This window comes from Osmerus eperlanus, chromosome 5, assembly GCF_963692335.1.
Source record: "Osmerus eperlanus chromosome 5, fOsmEpe2.1, whole genome shotgun sequence".
Classification (NCBI taxonomy): Eukaryota; Metazoa; Chordata; class Actinopteri; order Osmeriformes; family Osmeridae; genus Osmerus; species Osmerus eperlanus.
The window spans coordinates 2,420,216-2,438,830 of NC_085022.1; the positions used below are offsets into that span (position 1 = coordinate 2,420,216).

At 50.9% G+C, this 18,615-nt stretch overlaps 2 protein-coding genes across 2 annotated transcripts in view; one reads left to right on the forward strand and one right to left on the reverse strand.

The window, feature by feature from the left end:
* The window catches only part of LOC134020774 (E3 ubiquitin-protein ligase AMFR-like), a 343,986-nt gene extending 329,461 nt beyond the window's left edge, over positions 1-14,525 (forward strand). Inside the window, exon 14 of the transcript XR_009930443.1 lies at positions 14,437-14,525. The gene's annotated coding sequence lies outside the window, so the exon portion shown is untranslated. The remainder of the gene's footprint in view (positions 1-14,436) is intronic.
* The window catches only part of mon2 (MON2 homolog, regulator of endosome-to-Golgi trafficking), a 30,072-nt gene extending 13,589 nt beyond the window's left edge, over positions 1-16,483 (reverse strand). Inside the window, 20 exon segments of the mRNA XM_062461035.1 lie at positions 18-108; positions 204-277; positions 420-500; positions 767-871; positions 1,011-1,123; positions 1,284-1,465; positions 1,899-1,980; positions 3,034-3,224; positions 3,359-3,512; positions 3,834-3,962; positions 3,965-3,972; positions 4,132-4,256; positions 4,781-4,972; positions 5,689-5,814; positions 6,157-6,254; positions 6,785-6,914; positions 7,463-7,594; positions 9,666-9,793; positions 10,368-10,431; positions 16,340-16,483. Of these exon segments, the coding sequence (XP_062317019.1) occupies positions 18-108; positions 204-277; positions 420-500; positions 767-871; positions 1,011-1,123; positions 1,284-1,465; positions 1,899-1,980; positions 3,034-3,224; positions 3,359-3,512; positions 3,834-3,962; positions 3,965-3,972; positions 4,132-4,256; positions 4,781-4,972; positions 5,689-5,814; positions 6,157-6,254; positions 6,785-6,914; positions 7,463-7,594; positions 9,666-9,793; positions 10,368-10,431; positions 16,340-16,447 (2,313 nt within the window). The 5' untranslated portion in view covers positions 16,448-16,483.
* Between the last annotated feature and the right edge of the window lie 2,132 nt (positions 16,484-18,615).

Genomic DNA, 18,615 nt, shown 5'->3' on the forward strand with positions numbered 1-18,615 from the left:
CTTCTCTGATTGGTTACCTTGTTAGTTCCGTATGCCATCTCCATGGCCTCCAGAGACAAGGAGCAGAGAGCGTTGATCAGGTGATGCAGGGACACGTCATCAAGGTACCTACACACACACGCACACACACACAGAGACCATGTAACAAACACCAGTAGATACTCTTGACAAGAGAAAGTGGAGCCGTGACTGATGATCCTCACTGGGAGCTCTCAAACAGCCTGGACAAGATGTTGGATATGACGGGCAGATCTGTCATCACAGCAGTGGTCAGCACCTGCAGAGAGACACACACACACACACGGGTCAGTACAAGGGTGTAGGTCTGCAGCGCTGGGTGGAGGTGTGTGTGAGCGTGCGGTGTGTGTGTCTGTGAGCTCACAGTGTGTGTGTGTGTGTGTGTGCGCAGCAGGTCTCACCGTGCTGGGGCCCTCCACGGCCCTGCCCGGCCTCAGGGCCCCACCGGCCCCTGGCTTCAGCCCCAGGATCCACACCAGGTGCTGCAGGGGGAGGAGCCACACAAGGCTGTCAAACACACCCACACTAACACAGGACCAGGAACAGGGCCAGGATGACGGTCCTCAAAGCTCTTAGGATGGCTGAGATGCAGTTCTATGTGAAGCCCTGTGTGACGTTGCTTGTATAAGGGGCCGTACAGATCAAATGTGACTCTGACTTGATACGAGATGTGGAAGAAGGAGGGGGGGGGGGGGGGGGGCGCAGGGAGTGTGTGTGACGGAGCCCCTCGCAGGGAGTGTGTGTGCACCTGCAGCGTGGCCAGGACAAGCTGCCATGACGACCCCAGCACAGCGCCGTGGCAGTGGGCCAGGTTCAGCAGTGTGCGCATGCACTGGATGTTCTTAGCCGTCAGCTGGGACACACACACACGGGAGGAGAAAGCATACTGTGATATATCAACTTTGCTGCATGTGTGACATTTTTGACAGCGTCTGTGAAGAAGGTGGGTGTTTCGGGTGTGTGTGTGTGTGTGTGTGTGTGAGTGTGCTCACCACCACAGTTCCCTGGGGCTGGACAGTGAGAGGCTGTCCTACTGCCACCACCTGCTGGTGGGACTCACTGGAGGGACTGATGATCTGCACACTGTGACCCTGGATGGAGTAGGCTGTGGACACACAACACACACACACACACACACACACAAAGCTTGAGTCAGACATTCAGAAACCGACACAAGTTGAGACTGAGAGTGTGTGTGTGTGTGTGTGTGTGCAGCCCCCCAGCCCCCAGCCCCCTGCCCCCAGCCCCCTGCCCCCTGCCCCCACCCTTGTTGGAGAGGTTCCCTGCGCTGCTGCAGAGCACGGTGAGGGCGTAGTGTGGCGGCAGCGAGGCCTTGCACACGGCCGTGATGAAGGCGTCGCGAGGCGTCACCAGGCCCAGGCGGCCACAGAGCCACGCCAGGCTCAGCTCCGCCTTCAGGATGCTCTCTGTCGCCGCCTCGTCCGTGCTGACACACAACACCAGCATCATTAGCATTACTAACACACAACACCAGCATGGGCATCATTAGCATTACTAATACTACATTAGTAGTAGTAGTATGTTATTATTACAGTTGTATTGTTATTATGACTATATTATTATTATTTTTACATTTTAATTTGGTAACAGGTGTTGAACACCTCCTCAGGTTATGTGACAGGTGTTGAACACCTCCTCAGGTTATGTGACAGGTGTTGAACACCTCCTCAGGTTATGTGACAGGTGTTGAACACCTCCTCAGATTATGTGACAGGTGTTGAACACCTCCTCAGGTTATGTGACAGGTGTTGAACACCTCCTCAGGTTATGTGCCAGGTGTTGAACACCTCCTCAGGTTATGTGCCAGGTGTTGAACACCTCCTCAGGTTATGTGACAGGTGTAGATGAGGAAGACCTACCTGGCGTCCAGCAGGAGAGAGAGGGCTGCCAGCAGGCCACACCAGCACGCTCCCACCATCTCCTCCCACACCAGGTGAGCTCCTGGGAGGAGCACAGAGACAAACACACCTCGTAAGGAACGCTCGCGGTCATCAGGATTCACAACACAACGTCTGGATTCAAGACTCCCAGCAGTAACCACTAGGGGTCAGTAGAGCACAGACAGCACAGACAGCCCGTTCACCCTACCACCCTCCCTCTGTTCTCTCCACTCCCACCTCCTCCCTTCCCCTCTTTCCCATCCTCTCCTTCCTCCTCCGCCCAGGCTGGGACTCCCCCCCCCCCCCCTCACCAGGTGCAGGCTGGGACTCCCCCCCCCCCCTCACCAGGTGCAGGCTGGGACTCCCCCCCCCCCCCCTCACCAGGTGCAGGCTGGGACTCCCCCCCCCCCCCCCTCACCAGGTGCAGGCTGGGACTCCCCCCCCCCCCTCACCAGGTGCAGGCTGGGACTCCCCCCCCCCTCACCAGGTGCAGGCTGGGACTCCCCCCCCCCTCACCAGGTGCAGGCTGGGACTCCCCCCCCCCCTCACCAGGTGCAGGCTGGGACTCCCCCCCCCCCCTCACCAGGTGCAGGCTGGGACTCCCCCCCCCCCCTCACCAGGTGCAGGCTGGGACTCCCCCCCCCCTCACCAGGTGCAGGCTGGGACTCCCCCCCCCCCTCACCAGGTGCAGGCTGGGACTCCCCCCCCCCTCACCAGGTGCAGGCTGGGACTCCCCCCCCCCTCACCAGGTGCAGGCTGGGACTCCCCCCCCCCCCTCACCAGGTGCAGGCTGGGACTTCTCCCCCCCCCCCTCACCAGGTGCAGGCTGGGACTCCCCCCCCCCCTCACCAGGTGCAGGCTGGGACTCCCCCCCCCCCTCACCAGGTGCAGGCTGGGACTCCCCCCCCCCCCCCTCACCAGGTGCAGGCTGGGACTCCCCCCCCCCTCACCAGGTGCAGGCTGGGACTCCCCCCCCCCCTCACCAGGTGCAGGCTGGGACTCCCCCCCCCCTCACCAGGTGCAGGCTGGGACTCCCCCCCCCCCCTCACCAGTGCAGGCTGGGACTCCCCCCCCCCTCACCAGGTGCAGGCTGGGACTCCCCCCCCCCCCTCACCAGGTGCAGGCTGGGCGTCCAGGTCTGGGTGGTTCTCCCTGCGCTCCGCCAGCTCCGCCTCCTCCTTGGCCAGCTCCCTCTCGATCATGGAGGTGATGCCCCGCACCAGGTCCAGCAGCGCGCCGAACGCCACCGACATGGCGTAGCCCTCGGGGATGGAGGGGGGCTCCACCTTGTCCAGCATCTCCAGGCTGTGGGGGGGGAGCTCTGTGTTATTGGTGTGCGGCATGGTTTTTATCTGTCAAAATAACTGCTCCTGCATTGCCAAGACGTTTCTCATAATCACAGCGCTATTTGTACGTTGTGCATGTTTGTGTGTCCTCACTAGGTAGCCTTGGCGCTGCCCTGCACACTGACGGTGACCAGAGGGATCCAGATGCCCCGGTACTCGAAGGCAGCCTGGGTGCTCAGACTGGAGCTCACGCCCCCCGCACCCTGCCCTCCCTGGGACGAGCCCTGGGCCCCGGGGCCCGACGCCCCTGGGGGGGAGGAGAGAAGTGGAGAAGGAAGGAGAGGAAGGAAGTTCAAGGTCATCATTAGTCTGACAGGCTTCAAGAAAACCTAAAAAAACATCCTCATTTTCCCAACGAGAAGATTCGGTCAACAAAATCATCTATCATCCCTCCTTCTCAAATCGATGGATCCTTGCTGTCCTCCCGCACTATCTCCTCTTCCCCCTCCCCCCTCCCCCCTCCTCCCCTCCCCCCTCCTCTCCTCTCCCCCCTCCCCCCTCCTCTCCTCTCCCCTCCCTCCTCCCCCCCTCCTCCCCCCCCCCCCCCTCCTCCCCTCCTCCCCCTCACCAGGTGTGTTGTTGGTGGCGGCAGGGTTTCCTGTGTTGAGGGTGATGAAGAGGGACTGGATGAAGGAGCCCAGGGCGTTGACTATGTCTCTGAACACCTTGGTGGAGTGTTGCTTCATGTCGTACGACTGCAGAACGACCTGGGGGGGAGGGACTTCCTGTCAGGGCAGGAAGCACTTGGGAGCAGCACTGGCACAGGGGTTATGTGAAGCGGACAGAGGGATCAGATGTGGTGTGTGTGTGCGGTGTGTGTGTGTTTATACGTGTGTGTGTATCAGGGTGTGTGTGTGTGTGCTCACCGCAGCAGGTGAGGCTGCACACACAGGCGGTGGACTGACTCCACAGCCACAGCTCTCAGCCACTGAGGCTTCTCTCCGTCCAGGAACTTCACCAGCAGAGACAGGAAGATCTCACATTCTGTCACCTGCCATACACACACACACACACACCATACACACACACACACCACACCATACACACACACACCATACACACACACACACACAATTAGCATGATGCCTGAGACTGTGCCTGTACATATATCTGACTGTGTGTGTGTGTGTGTGTGTTTGTATCTGACTGTGTGTGTGTATCTGAGTGTGTGTGTGTGTATCTGACTGTGTGTGTGTGTGTGTATCTGAGTGTGTGTGTGTGTATCTGAGTGTGTGTGTGTATCTGACTGTGTGTGTGTGTATCTGAGTGTGTGTGTGTGTGTGTATCTGAGTGTGTGTGTGTGTGTATCTGACTGTGTGTGTGTGTATCTGACTGTGTGTGTGTGTGTGTGTGTGTATCTGAGTGTGTGTGTGTGTGTATCTGAGTGTGTGTGTGTGTGTATCTGAGTGTGTGTGTGTGTATGTATCTGAGTGTGTGTGTGTGTATCTGAGTGTGTGTGTGTGTATCTGAGTGTGTGTGTGTGTATCTGAGTGTGTGTGTACCCCAGCCCCTCACCAGCAGGCTGTAGAAGTGCTTGATGAGCACGGACACCACCCTGAGCAGCCGCATGCAGATGGGGAAGTAGGGCTTCTCCACTGGGGCCGGGGACGGCCCGCTGGCCCCCTGACGGAACTTGATGTTGGGGGAGAACAGCTTGATGACCAGGGGACACACGCGCTCCTTCAGCAGGAAGCTGAACTCCTGGTGCTGGGGGGGAGGAAAAGAGGAGAGGAAGAGGAGAGCAGAGGGGGGGAGAGGAGGAGGGGGAGGAGAGAGAGAGGAGGAGGGGATGCATCTCTAGTATCAGTGTTCAGCTGGAGCAGTGTAATCAAAATCCGATCAAAATCAAAGTCTGATATTTTAGAAGCCGGGGAATGTTTAGTGCACAGATTTATATCTGGCATCGAGTGTCGCTCGCTCCATCCGGAAACCCCAGTCTCTCCCTCTCCGTCAGTAAAGTGTGGGAGAGGGCAGCACCACTCCTGCAGTGAGGCTGGGAGGCCAGCCGAGGCCAGCTGAGGCCAGCTGAGGCCAGATGAGGCCAGATGAGGTCTACATTGTTGTTGCGTTTCATCTAAAGACACGTTCACACCAAGGATGACAATGCTAAACTGTATTTGCGTCCACACCCCTCTGACTAGATTAGTTTCTCCGCAGTGTCGTCTGCCATCTGGAATGCAGGACCGCTTTCAATTCAGATGGATTCTGATTGGTTATCGGTGTTTTATAGTTTTGTCAGTTGGGGAAAAAATATTTTGAAATTGATCCTAACTATATAATTCTGTTATATAGTTGTCGTTATCTCTGCTATTCTTTCAAATATAGAATATAGAAGGATGCAGAATGATTCTTAACACTATATATTTAAAGTTATAGTTCCCGCAGTCATCCTAGGTGTTGTGCAGGCCTGTGTCTGTCTCTACCTCCAGGAACACCCCGGGGAAGTCGTTCAGGACCGACTCCAGCAGCTCCAGCCCGAAGGTGCGGGTCATCTCCGTCATGCCCACCAGCCAGTAGGGGGCGTCTGCGTTCACCAGCTGGCACAGGTCCTGGAGGGAACACGGGGAACAGCGCTGGTGAGGACTTCACGGGTTCAAGTCGCAAACTAGTCCGGTTCAAGTCGCAAACTAGTCCTGGTTCACCAGACATGTCGATGGCTATTTTCCTTTTTAGTTGATTCATCCTGTTAGTTCTTAACTAAAAAAATTAGCTAACTAAGAAAATTCTGATTTCTGGAGAATTGAGAATGGTGCCTAGTTAGTGAGGAACTGGGAAGTTGGTGGAACATTCTGGGTCTACGAGATGGTAGAGGAGGATGATGTATATAATGGCAGTTCCGGAGCCCTGTGACCGGGTGGAGGGAGAAGTCTGTCTCCTCCTGGTGGACTCACCTGGAACAGCATGTAGGCATCCTTGGCACTGGGCCGTAGCGTGCTGACAGACCTGCGGTTGGTGTTACCCTGGGTGGGAGGCGGCAGCTCAGCCACACCTGGAGGAGGAGGAGGGGCAGGAGGGGGAGGAGGAGGAGGGGGTGAAGAGGGGTGGGAGGGGGAGGAGGAGGAGGGGGTGAAGAGGGGTGGGAGGGGGAGGAGGAGGGGAGGGGCAGGAGGAGGAGGGGGTGAAGAGGGGTGGGAGGGGGAGGAGGAGGGGAGGGGCAGGAGGGGCGGGAGGGGGAGGAGGAGGGGGTGAAGAGAGGGAGGAGGGGGTGAAGAGGGGTGGGAGGGGGAGGACGAGGGGAGGGGCAGGAGGGGGAGGAGGAGGGGGTGAAGAGGGGCGGGAGGGGGGAGGAGGAGGAGGGGGTGAAGGGAGGGGTGGGAGGGGGAGGAGGGGGTGAAGAGGGGTGGGAGGGGGAGGAGGAGGAGGGGGTGAAGAGGGGTGGGAGGGGGAGGAGGAGGAGGGGGTGAAGAGGGGTGGGAGGGGGAGGAAAAATATGTGTGAGAGAAGAAAGAGAGAGATAGAGAGGGGGGCCATGCGGAGCGCCGCGAGGCGTCTGATTGGCCAGCGTGCGGGTCAGCTGACCTTTGAAGCGGTCGTCCTCGGCGACCATCCTCTCAAACACCACGGTAACCACCTGACGTACGGTAGCTGCTGCTGTGTTGTTGGTGATGTTGTCCTTGGTGAAGTGCAGCCGGAAACACAACACAATGGCCTGGGAGGGAGAGGGGAGAGGTGTATCCCTTAGACAGGACCGCAGTGTTGTAGGGGTCGACCGATTATTGGCGTGGCCGATTATCGGCGTTGTGATTAAGCATTTTTATGATTATTGGTATCGGTCCTTTTCAAAACCGATTTGCTGATGAAATATATATATATATATTTTTTTTTTTTCTCCATTATTTGTTCATTTGTTGCTTGTTGTGGTTAAAATGTACTTTACGTTTTACAAAATGTTTACAGAATGCTGCTAGATGCTCCCTGCACGTTTTATGTTGTTATTATTATGAATATTAATGTTGTTATTATTAACAGTTCTCAGAATTAAATATATGGTTAAAATAATTTAAAGAGAGTCTCTGTCAGAGGCCTTCTTATTCTGAATTTTGACATTAATTTTCATTTTTACACTAGACATATATATCGGTTCAAAATATCGGTTATCGATCTACTTGATCTGTAATAATCGGTATCGGCATCGGTCCTGAAAAACGCATATCGGTCAACCCCTACAGTGTTGGAGGTGAGCAGGTGTGTGTGTACCTTAGACAGGACCTCATCGTGGACCACAGTGTTGGTGGTCAGCAGGACCAGGACTGTCTGCAGCAGCTTGAGTTCCTCCAGACCATTCTCCATCAACTGCCACAACATGTTGATGATGTTCCCCGCCGCGGCCTGCACACACACACACACACACACACACAAACACACTTCAGACTTGTACACCCAGGGGGCAGTGTAACAGTCTCACACACACACATCATCTGGGGATACTGAACCAAACAGGGCCACAAGGTCACTTCCCCCCTGGGTAGTTTCTTTTCCTGGCTGTGTTAAGCAGCAGGCTGTCTGCACGGGGAGACGTCTCATTCTGACCCAGACTGCAGCCGACATCAGCCTGGAGGTTTCATCAGACTCAGGGCTCCAGACTAACTTGTTGCCTTGGTTGCACTGGTGCGCCTAACTTTTTCATTTAGGTGCACCAGCACAAAATTTAGGTGCACCCAAATTTTTATTTTTGTCACACTCCATATAAATTAATATATATAAATTATCTTAACCCTTGTGCTGCCTTCGGGTCACATGACCCAAAGGTTCATAACGAACCATCGTTGTGTTTACCCAATTTTACCCAATACAAAAACAAATAAAAATAATTTTCTTTTAACCTTCGCAATGTGGCGGGTCTGAGACAGCCCAACGGTTCAAAGAAAATGCTTCACTTTGTTTTTGTATGCGATAAAGTTGTCGCAATACAACGGTGGGTCACAATGACTGATGGGTCAGAATGAAGATAACACAAGGGTTAAACAAGAATAAGGTATAGGTAAATACTTTTTTTATTTGAAGCACAATTATACTGTATAAAAAAAAAAACATTTTAAGTGCTTCGCTGAGCTGCCAAGCTAAAACATTTTAAGCAAAATAAAACATATCAAAATAGAAAGTGCTACTGTTTAAAAGTGCTTCTCTGAACTGAGACCTAACATTTCATGGCTCAAAGTCTTATAGCGGGTCCCACCTTGCTGTCGCAGGCCCTGCAGATGGCCAACACCTGTAATTTGGCCTTCTTGCCCTTTGGCCTTGGCTAAACCAGCTTGCCACACTCTCCCTAGCATCAAAATCCTAGCTCCATGGGTTAGCTCCATGGCCCAGCTCCGTAACTGATTCTCTGGTGCTCAGGTCGTAATTTCAATCACACAGCACGGAGCAGTGTAGGCCTACAGGAATATCTGGACCACAGCCAATCAGAGGCAAAGACCCGCCCCATCTCTGTCTCTGATTGGTTTAGACCACGATATGATCCAACAATGAGTGTGAGTTCCGTCAAAGGAGAACAAACGCTTCGTTTCGTGGAGGCAGCGGATGCGAGGAGGTTAGGAGCACCGGTGCGACCGAGGAGAGGCAGCGGATGCGAGGAGGTTAGGAGCACCGGTGCGACCGAGGAGAGGCAGCGGATGCGAGGAGGTTAGGAGCACCGGTGCGACCGAGGAAACATTTTAGTCGCACCCGTACAAATTTTGGTGGCATGAGACGTCCAGGCTGGTGTCGGCTGTGGAGTGGAGATAACGCCTGTCATTCAGAAGAGCAGGAGGAGGAGGAAGAAGGGGAGGAGGAGGAAGAGCAGGAGGAAGAGGAGGAGGAGGAGGAAGAAGAGCAGGAGGAAGAGGAAGAAGGGGAGGAGGAGGAAGAGCAGGAGGAAGAGGAGGAGGAGGAGGAAGAAGAGCAGGAGGAAGAGGAAGAGGAGAAGGAGGAAGAGCAGGAGGAGGAGGAGGAGGAGACAGTCTATTTCCACTCTGGAAGAGTGCTCAGAGCTGTAGCTGATGGCAGACAGAGATGAGACTCTGGAGAGAGAGCTGCATGCACATGTCTGTATAACTGTTCTAACAACAAGCTCCAGTACAGCTCCTAGTGTTCCCATGTGAAGCCTCTGTTAGACCCACATGGTCCAGACAGCTTCATCCAGCCTGCTGCAGCCATGAGCCACACCGCCTGGTCCTGGAGGGAACCAGGAAGGGAGACCTGCTGGAGGATCTGACCACTTCACTTTCAAGACAAGTAACTGGTATTGATTTCAGGTTTGTGTGTGTGTGACTGTATTTGCACTGGATTTTGTGTGTGTCTTTGTGATCTGAGTTTGTTTGCCTGTACCTTTGTTTATTTAGTCTGTGTGCGTGTCTGTCTGATATGTGAGTGTGTGTGTGTCTGTCTGGTGTGTGTGCGTGCGTGCGTGTGTGAGTCTTACCTCCGACACCACCTCGTGGGACATGAGTCTCTGGATGGCGGCCAGACACAGCTGGGTGATCTTGGGCTCCTTGGTGCCACAGCCCATCAGGAAGGGCTGGACCACCTCTGAGCTGTTCTCCTTCAGAGCTGTCCCCACACACACACCAGACACAATACACACCAGATACAAGAAAACCACCAGACACACACCAGACACAAGACACACACAATGCACACACACACCAGACACAATACACACACACACCAGACACACACTCAGTTAAACCATTACAGCATCAACAATGGTACGCAGAAACATTCCTTTAGGAAAGCACACACACACTAATTGGCTCTAGTAAGTTATGATGCTGAAATACACAAGCCCCAAATGTTGGCAGCTAATCCACAATGCAATAACTTCCACAATGCAATACTGAACCACAATGCAATACTGAACCAATCTCAGAGCTCCGAGTGACAGATCATTACTTTCATCGGATGTCATTCAACATGCAGGCCTTCCAGGACCAGTACAGATCTATCCATCAGGCAGCTGATGCATACCTAGCTGCAGTATGCTATCACCATGGATCAAAACCCTGGAATATAATTATGAGTGGGCCGCTGGCTTGTTTACTGAATAATCCCAACCTACTGAAGGGGTTCTCTCTTCAATCAAAGAACAAGAACAGCTCCATCCATCCATGCATCGCCCGCTCACCTGCAAGTATTTCCGTATTCCTCGCTGCGATGGTCTTGATCTTCACGATGCCCGACTCTGCCGCCTGGAAACGAAGCAAAGAGCAGAGAGAGACCGTTATTCATGGTTCCTCATGGTTCCTCACGGTTCCTCATGGTTCCTCACGGCCAAACTGCCGACTGGGCGTTAACTGCAGACACTTTTTTCCACAGCATGTTGTCAACTCGTCATCAACGCGACACCCTCTCGCCGGGTCCTTTCATTAGTGAAACAGACAAACGTCAACTGACAACCACCTGGTTTTATGGGTTGACATTTAATCGAGTAGTCTAGTCTAGTGAATTAAATTACAGGCCGGTATTTTACCATGGCTATTTAAAAATGGCGGGTTTGTGCAGGATTCTCTCTGAGCAGTTAGTAGTCTGTTGTGTTTTTCGGTATCAGCCCAGCTCGCTTGGAGCTTCGACGGAGCACACAATCTGAAATGACCCAAAACACCCAAAAAGTACCAGGTAGTCGGATACGCTTGATGGAAAACTACAAAAGGCAAGTAGAGGTGAGTGGTGTGGAGCCGTTTCCGCTCAGTGGAACAGCCTCATAGGATAGCTACTCTCAACATGTTTTAACACCTCGGTAAGAGAGACTTCACCCCCTTATCGTTCCCGAGAGGGAGCGAGGAGGAGGAGAGGGGATCGCTGTAATCAGTCCAATTTCATTCGAAAATGAAACTTTAACGAAGAAGGCTAGCCGACATGTCTCTTGAGAGAAAGAGGATCAGGGTACCGCAGAGAGGTTACGGAGGGATGGAGAGAGGAAGGAGAATGAGGAAGGAGAGGAGGGAAGATGGAGAGAGAGAGACTTGTGTCAGGGATTGAGGAGACCGCTGGGGAAGAGAGAGACTAAGCAGAAGAAGGGGGGGGGGGGGGCAACCATTGCTGTGTTCAGAGTAGTTCAACAGAGGCTTCTTTATCTCTCTCTCTCTCTCTCTCTCTAACATCTCACCCCTACTCCCTCCCTGCCCAGTCCCCCCTCTCTCTCTCTCTCTCTCTCCCCCCCTCTCTCTCTCTCCAACATCTCACCCCCTCCCTCCCTGCCCAGTCCCTCTCTCTCTCTCTCCCCCCCTCTCTCTCTCCAACATCTCACCCCCCTCCCTCCCTGCCCAGTCCTCTCTCTCTCTCTCTCTCTCTCTCTCTCTCTCTCTCTCTCTCTCTCTCTCTCTCTCTCTCTCTCTCTCTCTCTCTCTCTCTCTCTCTCTCTCTCTCTCTCTCTCTCTCTCTCTCTCTCTCTCTCTCTCTCTCTCTCTCTCTCTCTCTCTCTCTCTCTCTCTCTCTCTCTCTCTCTCTCTCTCTCTCTCTCTCTCTCTCTCTCTCTCTCTCTCTCTCCTCCTCTCTCTCTCTCTCTCTCTCTCTCTCTCTCTCTCTCTCTCTCGGCCTCTTCCCTCTCTCTCCTCCCTGACTCCTCCTCTCCTCTCTTCCTGACTCCTCCTCTCCTCTCTTCCTGACTCCTCCTCTCCTCTCTTCCTGACCCCTCCTCTCCTTTCTTCCTGACTCCAGTTCTGCAATCATTTCAACATCAGCGGCAACAGCTGGCCGCTCGTGACCACTTTGAAAACAGCATGTCATTTGGCAACACAAAACCAGCATAGCTTTACTGAGCTCCATAAGTATCCACATGAGTCATAGCTATGAGGGAGAGCTCGATGGAAAACGTTAACAGAGCTTAGGCTGTCTTTTCACACCTCACAAACTAGCAATTTACAATTGAATTACTGTTTAAAAAGTGATTGTAACAAATTGAAATGTAGTCATTCCAGGCAACGGCCCCAATTGGACGTGAATCTCTGCGCTGGACCTACATTTTAAACAAGTGACTCTATTCTTCTAGTCCGTGAAAGCCCACAGAGCCTATCACAGCCACGTTACTTCCTCATGGCTTTCCAAAATACAAAAAAATAAAAACTCAAATCAGATTGGCTAGCCTATTTTTTTGATCACGTTTGGATTTCAGACCGAATCTCCAGACAAGAGCTCTTGCCTGTCTTGTTTAGCCAGCTGGTTTCAGTTCTGCTGGCTCTTCCAGCGACCCCACGACCACCATGTCACCCTCGTATGAGCCAGGACCTGCTGCCGGGACGCAGAGAGGGGGGACGCCACGATACGGCACCTTTTGAACTCCCGGTTACCAGGCAACGAGGCATTACCGGCGGCGGGCGGCGAGGAGACGGCAGGCCGGACGCCGTCTTAAGTTAATCTTCAAAAAATGTAAAAGTCTCCTTCGCTGCTGTGTCCCTCCGAGCGGAGCCAGGAGGGCCTAACCCTGACCCACAGAGCAGGAGCAGAACGAGCTCTGCTCGCCGTGCCTGTTTCTGACTCCAGATGAACTCCAGATCCCGCCTCTACGGAGCATGTAAGGAGACCCTTTGATGTGTCGATCGACCGTGCCTCGAATCCCAGAGCGGCAGCATGGGATGAGCCCAGAAGTGGGTCTTCACAAACAAGTTTGGCAACAGACAGATCGTGATGCGTGGCCTTGTCTAAGCAAGTTCTCAAGTGAGGTGGTGGAGCCGGGGGGAGTTGTGTCGTGAGGAGGAAGAGCAGGTTTTACTGACATTCTGACACCACAAGCGCTCAGTTCTGGTTTTAACACCTCGGACTTCCTCCCTACATTCACCTCTTAAACTACAGAACTTGTTAACGCTGAGAGGCGTTGAAGTCTGATCTACGTCGTCAGTTTCTCTCTGGCCCTCCTGTGCAACACTATGCAGGCTGTGTGCGGCACAACTGGGAATCTTTGGTCCGTAATTCCGTCCCCACAACAACGCCAGCAGCAGACCACCACAATGATGAGAAAGCTGAAAGTAAGACTGCCACGTTATAAATAGCCTGTTAGGGTTCTCCTCTGAATCCTTTTCATACACTAGCCATTGTCCCCCAGCTAGGATCAGGCTAACGTGAATATCTGAATGCTGCTCTCTGTATACCGGCAAAGGCTGCTGTGTTCTGGCACATGAGAAGGTTGAGATGACAAAGGATGGATGGCGTGATGAGGAAGATGAGAAACAGATAGATGCCGTCAGAGATGGGCTATTCTTAAGAGCGAAACACGACTCGGTAAATAAATGAAAATAGGACAGGGTTGGTGACTGTGACAAATGATGGCCAGGACAGAGATTTCGCGTGACGAGATCTGGTCCTGTCTTGGATGACGGTGGTGCTACTGATCTACAGCTGGGTCAGAGACAAGCGCACGTCAGCCCTGTCACATCCAGATGAGGCCAGTCTGGCCAGCCACGTCGAAGGGGCACAAGACACAGCTGCTAATGAGAAGCAGGCAGTCAGGATTTCATTTCAGGATTTTCAGCCTTGAGTGAAACCATGTGTTCCTAAACCCAACCCGGATATGGAGACAAGGTTGCTAGCTCAGTGTTTCCATCTCATGCCCACTCACACACCCTAAAACTATTTTCCTATCCCCAAAAAAGGTTATGACGGAGCACAACGATCTTCTGCTCGCAATAGAAGAACGTAGGAGGCCTCTCGTCTGAGAGAATCTACAAGCTCAGCAGACAGGCTCATCCCAGGTCGCATGTGTTCCCCTGCTGAGCACAAGGTCAGATCAGGTCCCAACAAGTCTGTGACCCTCTGAGTTTAAATAAAGTTCAGTTTGAACGCTGACCCTAAGCAACCAACCAGCATGAGCGCGGTTGTGCTGACTTTCTAAAGACACATGCTGGGAAAATTCCACCCTGCAGGTTTTGGAATGGGGCCGCGTATAATTTCAAGGAGCTTATTCCCTCCTACCCCTTGGTATACGATTCCGTCAGGCCTTTAAAAAAGTTATTGATCGGCTTGTTATGTCTGCCGACACAAGGCATACATGACTCGTGTGCAGAGTGGATGTGTGTTTCACCATACAGGCGGCTTCCTAGGCTCATAAATAGTGCAGCGTTCCTCGCTAGCTGCACCGAGAGCTACCGCCGGCCTCCGCCGCCACCAGCGCGCTCACGCATCCAGACTGAGAGGAGGCTGCAGGGTGCCGCTCGCCAGAGAGGTCTGGGGCGTGAGGCTCTGATGGCCATAAAACCAGGGAGTCAGGTGGCTGAGCGGTTAGGGAATCGGGCTAGTAATCTGAAGGTTGCCAGTTCGATTCCCAGCTGTGTCAAATGACGTTGTGTCCTTGGGCACAAGGCACTTCACCCTACTTGCCTCGGGGGAATGTCCCTGTACTTACTGTAAGTCGCTCTGGATAAGAGCGTCTGCTAAATGACTAAAATGTAAATGTAAAAATGTAAAATCAGTGCGTTTCCTGCCTCTCTGCTGCTCTCTCGTAACCCAGACGACCCTGACGGAGGTGTCGCCATCAGACATGGACGAACAGGATCAGACACCGTCTCGTATGTCGGTCACGATGACAGGTTTATCTCAGGGTAACAACGGCAGGCGACATATGAATATGTCCCTAGGCCTCCATGTGTTTCTTATCCAGCTCTGCCTAAGGTCACAGACAAATTACCTCCTGATTGAAAGTGCGCCTGACAAAGAGATGCTAGCGGGCTTCATCATCACGTTCCCCCAGACCGTGATACAACAGTCGGGTTTTGGAAGCTACAACGTCCAGCAATGATTCGTATTTATTCTAAGGCACTGATGTGGCGGTGTGATCTGAGTTTTAGTGGCACAATGGCTCATTTGAGTTCTCTGATCTCCCTGGGCAGAAGATGATTTACATTCTGGAGGAAAACAAACAACCTCAGAGTATTGCCTGCTGGCCATCACTACTGGCCGAGTAATACTCTGATCTGGGGCCCACAGGCAACCCAGATTAGACTGTTTCATCTAGGAACACATTCCTGTGGACTACAGAGAACCATCTCTTCTCTAGAAACTATAAATATAGGTAAAGGGAAGGGACAGGCATTGAGCTCTATAGCCTAACCCTTTCACCACCCTGATCCACATCTAGATAATTATGATATTCTCTGATTTATTTGGCTAAACCCCTCAAACAGACAGGTTCTGTAATGGTTTCTGTCATGGGCCTATAATTGAACAAAGGTAAATCAGACTGTTCTATTTAAATGTCCATTTTCTCAGTGGACAACAAACTGTTGCATCTACTAGCCTAGTCCACTGCTTAGTTCTGGTAGAAGTACAGGTTTGCTTTGTTTTGTCAAAGTGAGGTCATGTAGCTAAGGAGTGTCCAAGGTGACTTGCTCAATTAATAGCCTAGTTCAACGCTGGTAGCTATGTTATGTTTGTCTGTTGTAGGTTTAAGGACAGAACTATGTCACATCACTTAGTCTATAAACTCCTGTTCTGTTCTCAGATCAGGCTGTGATGTCACGAAGATGAGATGCATCAGAAGCTATGTCTGAGACAATGGCGATACTCAACACACAACAACAATGCTGTTATTTCACTGTACCGACGCACACTTAACGTAGGCCAAATACTCTTCCAAGGTTTCTGAATAGCATAACAGCCTATCTTTTAAAGAAATATCTGGTAATTAAATATTAATTTGAGCCTTTACCGTTATACAAGACGTCATGCAATTTTGGACAGTACTTAGCCTATACACAATACGTAAACACTATTCTTCCACGCTGCTCACACTACTTGGTGAGATATTTGGATGTCACGCTGTCTTAGTCTTTGCGATGCAACATCGTTCAGCTCAAATTAAGGGACATACTAACGTTACACGTCATTATTACGAGTCATCATGTCCCTCTCTTATTTGTATACAATCCAATTTGACAATATAACCGATGCCATACAGTGGCACTGCAGTCATGCAGCAGGCACAACTGTCCTGAAAGATCGACACGCTCCCAATTCACATCCCATCCCCGCATCCCTGTGTGGCAGCAGCATTCGTATGCTTATATAAACTAGTGGCGAGGTGGATAATAGATCACGTTAGGTATTGTCCTGTATGATTGACTGATCTATAGCTAATATTGTTATATAGTCGGCAAACCAGATAGCTACCTCTTTCACCGGAGGGAATTTCTTTTTGCATTCCATTGATAGAGACCGCAGATCCGTCTGCATGTTCTCAAGCAATTTCTTTATCGCATCGGGACTACTGGTCGACATTTTGACGATGACTTCAACCAAAATGTAATAAAAAAAATATCAAAATAATAAGGAATGCAGTTGCAATCCTAAAATGTGCCCGGCCTACTTATTCGCCACCTTTAAAAAAAGAAAAACGCCGTGGACCTCCTCACAAGCGTCCATTGACACAATATTCCACTTTTCTGCTTCGCCCTGCCCGTCCGTATGGAGAATTGAAGCGATGACAAGGGCATATGTTTCTCCTTAATAAAGGGTTTATAAGTTATTTTCATGAATTATCATAATTATCTCTATACTAGATAGCGGTGCCGTTTAACAGCGTCTAAATGTGTTCTTTTCAGATGTAGCTAGGTTCCAAGGCTAATGTCACCATTGCCAGCTCCGCTTCAATCCCACAATGCACTGGTAGACATTGACACGTCATTTTGACTTCCGTAAACAGTGACGATTTCATCCGCACGGTTACAGTGACCTCTAGTGGAATACATTAAATTCACAGACACGAACACTTCTGCATTTAAATTGTATTCATTGAACTGACCCTTTTACCCAAAGCGACGTAGAAATAGTGCATGTAGAAAGTACAGCAGAAATCAAGGATACGAAGTGCATTGTTCTGATAGTATTTCGGTAGTTATCGTCAAGGGAATACTGTAGGGATTATATCCTTGATTTTCTGATGTAGCCTACTTTATGAACTATTTGAATATTGCTTTGGGTTAAAGCGCGGTGTTGTATCACCCGATGCATTCTCTCTCTGGATTGGCACCCCCTCGCGGGAGCGCGCGCGAATCAAAGAGTGAAGGAACGAAGGGGAGACAGAAGTCTCACATTCTACTTTCTTTGTTATAGAATTCAAGAGAAGAATTTCGATTATCTATGTAAATATCAGATGCTATTTTCAACAGAAAATCCTTCAAAATCGTCATTCAAACCGTATAGTAAAGAACGCGAACCAACATTCTTGCTTCACGACATCGCATTCTGAGGAAATATACCCCAGTATGATTACCAAAGGAAATGTATTTTGTGTAGCAGGTTATTTCACATGGCTCTTCATACTAATGTATAGGTTCAAAGGCATGCGATTTTAATGCAGTTAGTCTGCGCGTAGGGTGGGTTACTCAGACAGGTCGAAAACAACAGCCTTCTGATCCAGAATAGGCTATCAGCTGTCCTGAAAAGGGACCAAAGGTTCACATGCCTATTGCCTACAAAAGACAAGTACTAAAAACGATGTATTAACTATGTATCAACATCAAAAGAAATGTTCTCACCATCAAATCCTGTTTTAAGATATATTAGGTACTCTTATTGTTTAAGTCAATGAAATAAATGAAAAAATAAAACATAATAATCCCACACCTACCATGGCCTATTCTGATTTCAGACCTGTCCACCCTATACATACACATGTATTGGTATTACATTTATGCTATTAAATGTACATAATGCTGGAGTAGAAGGGAAGAAACACATACAGGGGGTATACAGAGCATTTCATGGCAGGCCTTGTTTTCCATTTGATGTAAGTGCAATGCACTCCCTGCTAACACTGACTAGGAAAGTGTTAAATGCCTGAAACTTACGGTGGTTACTCATACTAGTGCCCTCAGTGTACAGTAAGAATCATTTGATGCTGGGATATACAGAACAGACAATAGAGGGGGGTGCATTTCACAACAGGCTTGTTGTAATCCTTCTTGCCATGAAATGCACCCCCTGCTAACTTTGACTAGGAAAGTGTCACATGCCTGAAACTTACTGTGGTTACTCATACTAGTGCCCTCAGTGTACAGTAAGAATCATTTGATGCTGGGATATACAGAACAGACAATAGAGGGGGGTGCATTTCACAACAGGCTTGTTGTATTCCTTCTTGCCATGAAATGCACCCCCTGCTAACCCTGACTAGGAAAATGTCACATGCTTGAAACTTACTGTGGTTACTCATACTAGTGTCCTCAGTGTACAGTAAGAATGATTTGATGCTGGGATATACAGAACAGACAATAGAGGGGGGTGCATTTCACGACAGGCTTGTTGTATTCCTTCTTGTCATGAAATGCACCCCCTGCTAACTCTGACTAGGAAAGTGTCACATGCCTGAAACTTACTGTGGTTACTCATACTAATGCCCTCAGTGTGCAGTAAAAAATAATTTGATGCTGGGATATACAGAATAG